This window comes from Helicoverpa armigera, chromosome 11 (genome assembly GCF_030705265.1).
Source record: "Helicoverpa armigera isolate CAAS_96S chromosome 11, ASM3070526v1, whole genome shotgun sequence".
Lineage (NCBI taxonomy): Eukaryota > Metazoa > Arthropoda > Insecta > Lepidoptera > Noctuidae > Helicoverpa > Helicoverpa armigera.
In genome coordinates, this window is record NC_087130.1 from 11096260 (window position 1) to 11107540 (window position 11281).

An 11281-nucleotide genomic window follows, 5' to 3' on the forward strand; every position below is an offset into this window, starting at 1 on the left:
AAAGTAATTTGATAAGTACCTACACATTAAATGAAAAATAATGTAACGGGGACCTAGCTTAAAACATTATCCGTCCAACCTTGGTAGAGGGTTATGTACGGTGACAGCATCTCTGAATTTTCAGAGTCGACTAGTCTTTTTCTAGATTGTATTGGGGTCAGATTTCAGTCTAACCAGGTGCAGCTTCATGTACGTGGAGCTGCATCCGGATCATCATTTGGAGGACAGTGCTTTACATGGAGTGACTGTCAATCTGTCCTCCTCAACATATTTACGATTCCCGGTGGTTAAGACTGGTATACGACACTTAACAGCTTTACAATTCTGGTAAAATGTAACGTAAATTTAATTATCTGTGACTGCGGCACATACGCTGTCAAACGTCAAATAATTGTCAAAACAAAGTTCCAAAATGCCAGGTGTTTGTGATGAAATTATAGACGATATTGAAGATTTAATATCTTCGCAAGACATTACGCCAAAAGAAAGATACTCTAGTAGAAAAACCGTGAGCGTCCGGTCAAGGAAGCGTGACAACAAGAATGATTCCGAACCTGTGGAAAAGGTTATTTTGGAGAGTGTCGTGCCAGGTATAACCTTAAAATTTTGTTTATATTAATTTTAAACATTGTAATTACAGTCTTGCTACCGTAAACTTTTATCTCAAGTTACGTCTTAAGTCTGAATACATGAATGTGCACTTAAATGTAAAGCTTTGTTCACAACTCACATAATATTCTTATTGAGTCTTTTGACTGTAGTTTCAAGAACTCGAGTATTTCGCTCGCAGTATCGAAGTTTTTTACATCGTAGATGTGACATCATTAACCCAGAAGACGTGGCCCGAGTTTGTCCGCTCTAAATTTACTAAAAACTTTGAACAGGAACACAAACAATCTACGTGAAGACATGGGGGTGTGCACACAACAACTCAGACTCGGAGTACATGGCCGGGCTTCTGGCTGCCCATGGGTACCGCCTGACGGAGGACAAGTTTGATGCTCAGCTGTGGCTGCTCAATTCTTGTACAGTCAAGAGCCCCGCTGAAGATCATTTCAAGTTAGTATTGCAAGAAATATGAGGAGTTTTTGTCATAGGTATACATAAACCAGTTCCTACCTTTGTCAAATAATTAAAATAGTTTTTATAAAATTTACCATATACCTGCTCTCTTTTACTACATAAATGTTGCATTTCACTCAGACATGAGAGGCTTTGTCTTGTATCATGTGTAACAGCTAAAGACCACCAACTGTTGATATTTGGCTAAATATTAAATTCTATTATTGCAGAAATGAGATAGAGCTGGGCCAAAGTCGTGGTATCCACGTGGTAGTAGCAGGGTGTGTGCCACAGGGAGCACCAAGAGCCAACTACCTGACGGGGCTCAGTGTGGTGGGTGTGCAGCAGATAGACAGGATCGTTGAGATTGTGGAGGAAACTCTTAAAGGTATGTGAGGGTCAACTGTACTTACTTGTTGCCAGTTGACAAACGTGTAGCAATATTAGCATAGAATTGTGGCAATTTTGTACAAATACCTATCTAAAACATCGGATATTTATTACATAAAAAAAACCCCCGACCCAAAAAAGTAGGTACGCAATAATTATGACAAAAGGTTAAAAACGCTAAACCCTATAAAAAGCAAAAAATAACTTTTAACACTACGTAAACTAAATTTTGTCGTGTCGGGGGACCGCTGTAATTCATTATTTTAGATACGTGTTTTTTTTTTAAACGAATGTTGTAATTAGGTAGGTATCATTTGATTTATGAAAGTATTTATGAAGGTAAAAAGCGGTCCCCCGACACGTCAAAATTTAGTTTACGTAGTGTTAAAAGTTATTTTTTGCTTTTTATAGGGTTTAGCGTTTTTAACCTTTTGTCATAATTATTGCGTACCTACTTTTTTGGGTCGGGGGTTTTTTTAAATTTATAATTTAATTTTATTTCATGCTTTTTAAAGGAGCTCCTTAATTTTTCGTTCTTTCATTTAATTTATTTTATCTTAAGATGGGGTCGCTATATGCGATCTCGGCCAAAGGAAGCTGTTTAACAATCCTCATGACAAACTGGCTCTGGGAGAATTGCACAGATTAATAAACAATAAAGATTAACCTTTGGACATTCTAGATTTTCAGCAATAATATAAATCGGTTTATCCGTTTCATTCCGGCATTTCAGGGTTTCATCCGCCACATCCCATTTCCAGCACCAGGTTCTCGTCAATCAGAAACATGAAGAGAACTCGTCAAGACAAATTCAACAAGCCCAAACTCGATGGGTTTACTAAAAGGCAGTTCAGGGTTACGTCTCCTACCTTCGTGCCCTAACAGCAGACCAGCTCAGTGGTTCCAAAAGACACTAGTGTTTCAAATTTCAGATCCCACATATACTTGCAAGTAAACTGAGCGTGTAACATTCCTATCACATCTAGCAAACGAGCTGATGACCTTGAAGACCTGAACCGATTTCCACCAAACATAGCTAAGAACACTCCCGACTGACATACCTTTTAAACAAAAAAAACCGCATTACAATCGGATTATCCGTTTGGGAGCTACGATGCCACATACACACACACACACACACACACACAGACACGTCAAACTTATAACACCCCGTCGTTTTTGCGTCGGGGGTTAAAAACACACGTTAATCCTATACATGTAAAGCCAGAAAGCACACCTTGGAGATCATAAGCATTTAGAGACTCAAAATCAGTGTTCACTTTATTGAAATACCTAGTTTAAGGATTGTATTCAATTCATAACTATCAAAATTATTCCAGGCCACACAGTCCGTCTCTTCGGTCAAAAAAAGACAAGCGAGGGACGAAAAGCAGGTGGAGCCTCCTTACTCCTCCCTAAAGTCAGGAAGAACCCCCTCGTAGAGATCATCTCCATCAACACGGGTTGTCTCAACCAGTGCACGTATTGTAAGACCAAGCATGCGAGAGGAGAGCTGGGCAGTTACCCGCCCGAGGAAATTGTGGAGAGAGCCCGACAGTCTTTTACTGAGGGTGTCTGCGAGATTTGGTTGACTAGTGAGGATACTGGTGAGTTTTATGTTTGTTTATATTCTGAGGGAATAACTTTCAATATGCTATTTCTTACTGCTTCTTGCGTGTAAGCTAAAATTGAACGATAACCTGGTATAGTTCTCGCTAAAGTCAATTGCGGCGCCACTTTTCTCATCAAAAACATAAAGGAAATGGTAAAGGGTAGGCATTTTTGGGGGCTATCTCATATAATTTTGACGTTCGAAGAGTGCTGTTTTTAGCCTATTTTGAATGAGCTTTTTGATGTTTTGAACTATTTAGCGTACACACCTCCCGCCCTTCCATTACACACTGATGACTGATAAAATCTTTGCCTTGAAATATATGATATGAAAAGCCAACCTCTCTCTCAGGCACATATGGTCGTGACATCGGCACATCCCTCCCAGCACTGCTGTGGCAGCTAGTAGAAGTCATACCTGAGGGCTGTCGGCTGCGGCTCGGCATGACCAACCCGCCGTACATACTGGAGCATCTCGCCGAAGTCGCCAAGATCATGCATCATCCTAGGGTTTATAAGTAAGCCGCTTATCAAGTTGATATTACAGTTATCACACAAATAATTTTATTTTGTTATTTTGTATGTATTGATTAATGCTCTATCCTTCTCCGTGTGAGAGGAAGCCTGTGATAAAAAGGCTGTAACTGTAGGTATTTATAGTAACTCAAGTTAAATATGTTATAGTATTGCATTTCTTCTCATAATCTTTATGTATTAGTTCATAAGAATTTTTATATTGTATTTTTATGGGCTTTAGTTGCCTGATATATAAAAAAATAAATAATATTACAAAAGCGAAAGTTTGTGAATGTGTGTAGGTTTGTTACTTCTTCACGAGGAAGCAACTGAACGGATTTTAATAAGTACCGCCATAATAACAAAACTTTATGAATCATCTCATGTCATATACCTGAATAACGTAACTTTTTTATAAAGGTAAAATTAGTTCCCTCAGGTCGCAGTTTAAACCACTAACTGACGATAGCTAGTTTTACATTTATATATTAGAAGATTTAACTAATGTATCTTCACTATATTTGTGCAGATTCCTCCACGTGCCGGTGCAGTCGGGCAGTGATCAAGTGCTCTCTGACATGAAGAGAGAGTACACAAGAGCAGACTTCGAGAAAGTCGTCGACTTCCTCAGAGAAAAGTCAGTGTGATAACTTCAATGTTCCTTTAATTCACTTCTTCATATATCATATCGTTTCGTTTATTGCTTTCCATAATGTATGTACATTAGGCAGAAAATATAAAATGATAGTCACAATTATGGACCCTGATGGGCACAGCAAGATAGAAGAGAGGAAAGCGTTTAATGTAAGATAGTAGTAGTATATTATTTTATTTTAAACTGCCTTCAAAAATTTTTATGTATGTATATTTATCCCCGATTAGTAAGATGTATGTTCTAAATAACCAATTTTATAGGTTTAGGATAATAACTACTTCCCGCACCTGGATAAAAATTAGCCTATATCCTAATCTATCCTTTTTCAAGATCGAAGCTGTTGTTTACCTCAAAATTTCATTTAAATCGGTTCAGCAGGTTTTAAGTAAAAGCAGGACAGAAAACGTATACCACCATTTTTCCAATAAATTGAAAATTGATAAATGAAGAACCGCTTGACCGTTTTTTGTACAAATTTCACATAAACCGTCTACTAAATAGTGCTAAGTAGTAATTTCGGTAATTTCTCAAATTAATTATACTCTGACGGGTTCACTCAGTGACACAATCCCCGTCGAGTATATCAAAAATTTTTAATTTGATTAGTTGTGGGATTGTACGCCAACGGAGAAAGGCTTAATTAATGCTGATCCACTGTCAAAGAGCTTAAACGAGCCGGCGAGGTTATGTTGGGAGAAGTAACGAAACCATAGCGCGATGCAATTTGACGCCAACGCCATCTATCGAGCTGCGAGGTCAACTAGCGTAGCTTTCAGAATATGGTGTTATTTTTTGTTTAGCAGGTGCAAAAATGGGTGTGTGTGTATGAGTGTGATTTGTCTGTGGTAACGTAGCGCTTAAGCGGTTAAAGTTAAAAGCTGTTTTTTTATGCAAGTCTGTTTTTATGGGTCTTGTTCTGAATTTTTCAAGTTCTGGAAGAATTTTGGTTTCACGTTTAATTGTTAATACATGTTGACATTGCAAGCGTTAGTCCCATTTGGGCGCCAAAACCATGTTAGGTCCCGCGTGGGCGCCAAGTGATACGCAAATTTTTTACAGCTGTTGAAAGCTTATAAAGTAAGCGCAAAAAAATAACCTAAGTCAATATATTTTTATTGACAGACGTTCCTCCTTTATATAATCTTTATTACCTGTATCAATACGGTCCAATTTTTATATGACAGTAATCGTTGATTTCGTACAGGGGACAAGACATAGAACATCAAAGTATGTTTAAAGGTTAGGGTCATATCTTTTCTCCCGTATGAGAGGTATAATTACTGTCATAGAAAAAGTCGTCTGTATTGATATAATTTACGCTAAGCTTATAAACATATTCCACCTTATTATAAAACGTGGTTTTAAAAAAGTACCAGCTTTAAACTACCGTCCCAAACAAAGTTAGTGGACTAAACCTATTACTTACGAGTACTTCTTAAAACCACGTTTTATAATAAGGTGAATTGTCATAAAAACCTTTTCCCCAGGGTGCCAGGCATCACGATAGCCACGGACATAATCTGCGGCTTCCCCGGGGAGACCGACGCGGACTTCGAGGCCACCTACTCATTGTGTGACAAGTATCGCTTCCCCTCGCTGTTCATCAACCAGTTCTTTGCGAGACCTGGCACTCCTGCTGCTAAGATGACTAAGGTATACCTTTTTGCTGGTTTTTTGAAGGAAAAAAGTATTTTTATTATTATTTTTTATTGTACACAACAATATTCTAATACAAACACAATACAGAAAAGTTATGTACAAAAGCGAGCAAAATGTTAAGAACGTAATTTGCTTTATGTTTATATTTTAGATTTAGATTAGTCAAGTGCTAAGTTTGATGTTGATTTTTTGTAAATTATTTGAAGAAAGAAAGTCTAACAACTAGTCTTGCCAAGGTGTATCAGGTTGCCTGAGTAACTGTTAAGAAAAGGCTAGGATGATGACTCTAAGAAACCCACTGTCGAATTACTGTTATAGAGCAGTTGATATGCAATATGATTTCTATTCTATTTTTTTTGTTACAGGTTCCAGCACAAGAAGTAAAGAAACGCACAAAGAAGCTATCCGAACTATTTCGCTCATACGAGCCGTATGGCCACAAAGTCGGCGACATTTACGAAGTCCTTGTAACAGACATCTCCCATGACAAAAACTACTTCGTGGCCCACAACGAATTCTACGAACAAGTTCTAGTACCTAAAGAAGAAAAATACATGGGAAAGATGTTAACTGTGAAAATAACTAGCGCGAGTAAATTCTCCATGATGGGAGAGCCCATAGACAAACCTAAGATGGCGGGTTTGACAGCGCCATTGAAGAAAGGCGTTGTCTCTGGTATAGCTGAAGTGGAAAATGTGAAAGTCGGTAGTAAAGTTCCGATACCAATAATAATGCTGTTGGCTGCCGTTATTTTTAGGTTGATCTGGATATTTTTATAGTCATGTATAAAGAAATATATAGTTTTAAGGATACTGAAGTGTTTTATTTTGTTTCTATCATAATTTGATCCCTTTAGAATTAAAATTATTGTTTTGTTGAGCAATAACTTACACAAGCTATTTTATGAAATATTGCAAGAAGCTACATGCACTGATCTCTTAGCAACAATAAAGAAAGATCTCTTGATAACTCAAACGACTTCTGCTTACCCCCTTTACCTAACAAGCGTAATAACCACACAACAATACAAAAATTCTCTTACAACAAACATAAAAGTATAAAACACAACACAAGTAGTATTTAACAAAAGAGTCAACATCCAGTTGTGACAAAGGGACACTACGGGCCGGTGCGTCCATTCATCATATGTTATATAAGCCGCGGCGATGTAATTGTTTGTCTGTCTGTCGCCCTACTGGGAGCAGGACGCTGTAAAAGTGGTAATATATTGGGGTAAGTAGGTTTTATAGAATTAAAGCTTGCTAAAAAGTATCTGGAAATTTTAGAATCAGTTTCAGAATTTTCATTTGCTAAACATAGGTGTATTGCATAAGGATCTTATTATTTTATTAAGTGTGAAGCTGTGAAGGTACAAATATTAAAATACAATCTAAGAAATCTTATAATGTGAAAGTAGGTACTTCAATTAGAAAAAACAAAATCAAACTCTTGTAGAAACAATGTTTTATCGTTAAAATGTTGAACAGATATATAGAAAATTGAAAAGATAGAAAATTGGGAGGAAGTAGGAATTGCGGTGTATGGAGATGTTTATTTATGTTGCGTGGAAAACTAGCGGGAAATTGCGTGGATATATAAATCCATAAAATTCAGTCAGACGAGTGAATCGAATCTATCAAGGATAAAGTTTGACTCATAGTACCTAACCTGTGACCTAACTGAATACAAAATGATAAGCGCTTAGGTATGCTTTTTATTTATTTGCTTATTCTATTTAGTTTTTATTTGAACTCAAAGTTGTTTAGTAGTTGATTGCACATGGAACTGTTAAATAATTATAAGTAGCCTGTTGTAGTGAAAAGCATTGCTATGTCGACGTACAACCAGCCGACTGCCAAAAGGCAGAAAGTGCGAGAGCCCAGAGCAGACAATGTTGATTACTTTCAAGGTGCGTATCTTACCCATGTCTTAAGTTTCCTTGGTACTTAAGCTTTTCTTTTGACGAAAATATAAGTTGCAAGGTCTCTCTCGAGCAGTTGCTGAACATGAACTCATGGCTAAGCATTTTAAACTGTTTTTGTTACAACCCTACCTTTGCTTCTTCGCTTAGATATTGTCACGAGTCTTTATTTATTAAACTAGGGTCCCTAGGGTCTACCCTTGTAGAGAAAGGTAGTGGCCAGATGGAGTGGGAGTTTGTTAGCCAGTATGACCAAGAAGTGTTGGCTTACGGCTATCGCTAACGTGACCATACCTACTTCATATAAAACACTGATACTGCGCTGTGCCTTATCTTATTAGGGTTGCAAGTATATACCAAGATGTACCCAGCATGTTGGATGATGAAGAGGATGTATTCATCCTGAATATATTGTCGATTTTTGCAGGCATAGAGAAGATCTCGTACAACAACATGGCGGCTGCGTCAGAGAGCGGCTGCTACCGCTACTACAGCAGCGGCGAGCGCGTGCACTCGCGCGCCATGGACGACTGGCTCAAGTGCAGCCTGCCGCTCGCTCACTGCACCCGAACTGGTGAGATATACTCAGCTATACAGGAGATCTCGTACAACAACATGGCGGCTGCGTCAGAGAGCGGCTGCTACCGCTACTACAGCAGCGGCGAGCGCGTGCACTCGCGCGCCATGGACGACTGGCTCAAGTGCAGCCTGCCGCTCGCACACTGCACCCGCACTGGTGAGTGTAACTGGATGCGCCCATAGTGCATCACAATGTCTGTACTATAATCTCTATCGTAAGAAAGTTTGAGGAGATATCAAGTTACTACTATTTTGAGGTGGAAAATCATCAGAAGTTGCGGGATTGCTCGAAAAAGTTAAGTCTTTAGAGGATTTCCCACCTTTTGTTGATAGGGAAATCTTCACAAGTCCTGGTTAGACGTCAGACTTATTTCTGGATCCCTTTGCGTATCAAGGCTGCGGCAATTCTACCGATAAACCCCGCATCCCTGATAATGATTAATATCCTCAAAAACTTACCTTCTTAAATATACTAACTCCATGATATTCTCGCACCAAACTGAATCTCTACTATTTTATTTTTAACATTTCTCAGGATCAGACACATGCGGTCGTCCAACGCACTCCCGACCCTGGGACGACGGCACAGACACCCTGGACAATCACAAACGTCACATCAAAGCCCTATTCGAACTCTGCAGCAAACTGGGAGTTAAATTCTGGACCGCTTTCGATACGGACTTGGTTCCTTATACGGAGAACTGGGAAGAGAGTAAGGCTCATTGGGACGATGTGACGGAGTATATACAGGAGTTGATGCAGAGGTACCATGTCAAGTTGATGTGGTTGGCGCCTGATCTTCATTCTCATGCCAGGTAGGATTTTTATTTCTTCTATCTTTTATAATATTGGGTCTTTTTGATGGGTTAACGGTTGAATTGATGATGGAATAGGATTTAGACTATTATCTAATCTGATACCTAAAAGTCTTTGAAGTACATAGTTTGTTTTATCCATGATGTAACTAGAGAGAAACTCGATGAATCCGTCTTTGTTTCAGATATGTATCAGGTGCCTTCACAAGCAACGACGCAGCCACATTTGCACAGGCCGCCACACAGATCAAACGGTGCCTAGAAGTTTCACAGCGCTTGAACGCAGAATGTTTCCTAATATGGCCCTACAGAGAAGGATACCACACTCCCTTCCAAACAGACGTCGCAAGAGAAATAAAACTATTCGCGAAACTACTAAAACTTACCGCAGAGTACAAAGATAGGCTGAATTATAGATGCCAGCTACTAATAATGCCGTATTATAATAACTACCATAGTAGGAACTTTTATGGAGGCTGGCAACACCATCATTGGCGGGAAAGACATTTGGTTCATACGTATATGTGGGATGTTACGAGTTGTCTGTATTTGCTGAAGCATTATAATTTGGATAGATATTATAAAGTCTCTGTGGCTCCTGGACATCATATGTATATGGCTAACGTGTAAGTTATTAGATACTTATCGGGGCTGCCAGTTGATTAGGCCTAATATCTACTACTATTGGAGAATCTGTAAAATGTTTTACACATCATTTTCAGCTACAACATGTTGGGAGCAGTGACAGTTACAAGCGATTTCGACCACTATGATAGTAAGACCCTCACGCTGATGATGAAGTGTATCGTGGATCAGGTATGCTATCTCGAGAATATTATAATATTGATTCTTAAAAAGTTTGTTCCAAATAATTTTCTTGATACGGTAGTTCAAACGTTATTTTATGTACAATTTGATCATATATAAAAAAAAAAAATAAGAGAACCGTCTGAAAGATAAATCAATGTGACATTATTATAAGATGCGTTTCCAAATGAATATGATATTGGATTTTATTTATGACCTATTTATCTACCCAATTCTCCAGGGTACAGCGCCACCTGGTGGCATAAACCTGAAACTGTCACCACGTCGAGACAGCGATGTGCGCGAGCTCACCACTACATACGTCAAGTATATCGACGCGCTCGCTAAGGCACTACGAGTGGCTTGCACTCTTATAGCTGAGCAGATCTTGTCCAAACATTTGCAGGTAAGGGTTGCTCCTTGTAAAACACTGGCACCGAAACTGGCTGCATCCGAAGCTCAACATAGTTGGGAAAAGACTAGCGCGAAGAGCGATAGAGGACATTTGATGATATCCCATCAGGAAAGAAATGCATAGAAGCCGTTTGCCTCAGAATATCACCTGTTTCAATCTATGGATTCTGAACGCAAACTGAAGAAACATATTTAAAAGTTGTATTTTGGTATAAAATAAAGGAGTTTTTGTGTTTTTTCACAGCAACGCTACGCTTCATACTACAGCGGGTTTGGTTCTCGAATCATAAGCAGCGACATCTCGATGGAGGAATGTGAAGAATACTATAAGTAAGAAACTCTTTTATTTTATAAATCAAACAAAAGATTATTATGACACAAAAAAAAACAAATGTTTATGCTGAAAGCACAGATAAATGCGATGGGAAGATTTTTACTACCAAGATATGTAGGAAAAAAAAACTCGGATTAAATAACATTCCGACTAAAATGCATATTCAAAGTACAAAATCTATAAAACTTACCCAGCAGTTTTATATATTAATACATTTTATTTTTCCAGAAAAAACCAACCCCACGGCGACGTTCCATCTTCGAAGTACGAGCACCTCGACATTGTGTTCCAGAGACACCTAGACGCCTGCGACCATATATGATACGATATTTATAACGACTTATATACCATGTGTGTCTGTTGTATTGTCTACTTTATAGTGTACGAAATAAAGTTCAAAATGCTGTGTACTGTGGGAAGTATTTGTGTTTTAGTTATATGGCTGATATTTTGTAAAATATAGTCAGTTATTGAGGTGGTAATATTGAGACTTGAATAGGTAACTTGAAAAGTCAATA

The 11281-nt window shown here is 38.4% G+C and overlaps 2 protein-coding genes across 3 annotated transcripts; both read left to right on the top strand.

Annotated features, from left to right (window-relative positions):
• Positions 1 to 370: 370 nt before the first annotated feature.
• Positions 371 to 6705, top strand: LOC110375578 (threonylcarbamoyladenosine tRNA methylthiotransferase). Its single transcript, XM_021333734.3, has 8 exons — positions 371 to 590; positions 885 to 1059; positions 1293 to 1450; positions 2793 to 3059; positions 3416 to 3581; positions 4109 to 4216; positions 5722 to 5887; positions 6259 to 6705. The coding sequence occupies exons 1-8, from the start codon at positions 413 to 415 to the stop codon at positions 6670 to 6672; spliced, it is 1632 nt and encodes a 543-aa protein (XP_021189409.3). The 5' UTR covers positions 371 to 412; the 3' UTR covers positions 6673 to 6705.
• A 955-nt stretch (positions 6706 to 7660) lies between these two features.
• LOC110375573 (xylose isomerase) lies at positions 7661 to 11268 on the top strand. 2 transcript variants are annotated; one of them, XM_049851968.2, is made up of 8 exons: positions 7661 to 7802; positions 8242 to 8388; positions 8929 to 9208; positions 9394 to 9834; positions 9931 to 10024; positions 10257 to 10421; positions 10674 to 10759; positions 10992 to 11268. In XM_049851968.2, the coding sequence occupies exons 1-8, from the start codon at positions 7724 to 7726 to the stop codon at positions 11083 to 11085; spliced, it is 1386 nt and encodes a 461-aa protein (XP_049707925.2). In that variant the 5' UTR covers positions 7661 to 7723; the 3' UTR covers positions 11086 to 11268. The 2 variants fall into 2 exon arrangements, with proteins under 2 accessions (XP_049707925.2, XP_063893097.1); XM_064037027.1 differs by lacking the exons at positions 7661 to 7802; positions 8242 to 8388 and adding an exon at positions 8407 to 8550.
• The last annotated feature ends 13 nt before the right edge of the window (positions 11269 to 11281 follow it).

Bases quoted from the DNA above. Each gene is read 5' to 3' on its own strand.
- LOC110375578 (XM_021333734.3), top strand. From the start codon at position 413: ATGCCAGGTGTTTGTGATGAAATTATAGACGATATTGAAGATTTAATA. The intron at 591-884 runs GTATAACCTTAA...AACTTTGAACAG, and splicing joins TTTGGAGAGTGTCGTGCCAG to GAACACAAACAATCTACGTG. The intron at 3,060-3,415 runs GTGAGTTTTATG...CCTCTCTCTCAG, and splicing joins GTTGACTAGTGAGGATACTG to GCACATATGGTCGTGACATC.
- LOC110375573 (XM_049851968.2), top strand. From the start codon at position 7,724: ATGTCGACGTACAACCAGCCGACTGCCAAAAGGCAGAAAGTGCGAGAG. The intron at 7,803-8,241 runs GTGCGTATCTTA...CGATTTTTGCAG, and splicing joins CAATGTTGATTACTTTCAAG to GCATAGAGAAGATCTCGTAC. The intron at 10,025-10,256 runs GTATGCTATCTC...CCAATTCTCCAG, and splicing joins TGAAGTGTATCGTGGATCAG to GGTACAGCGCCACCTGGTGG.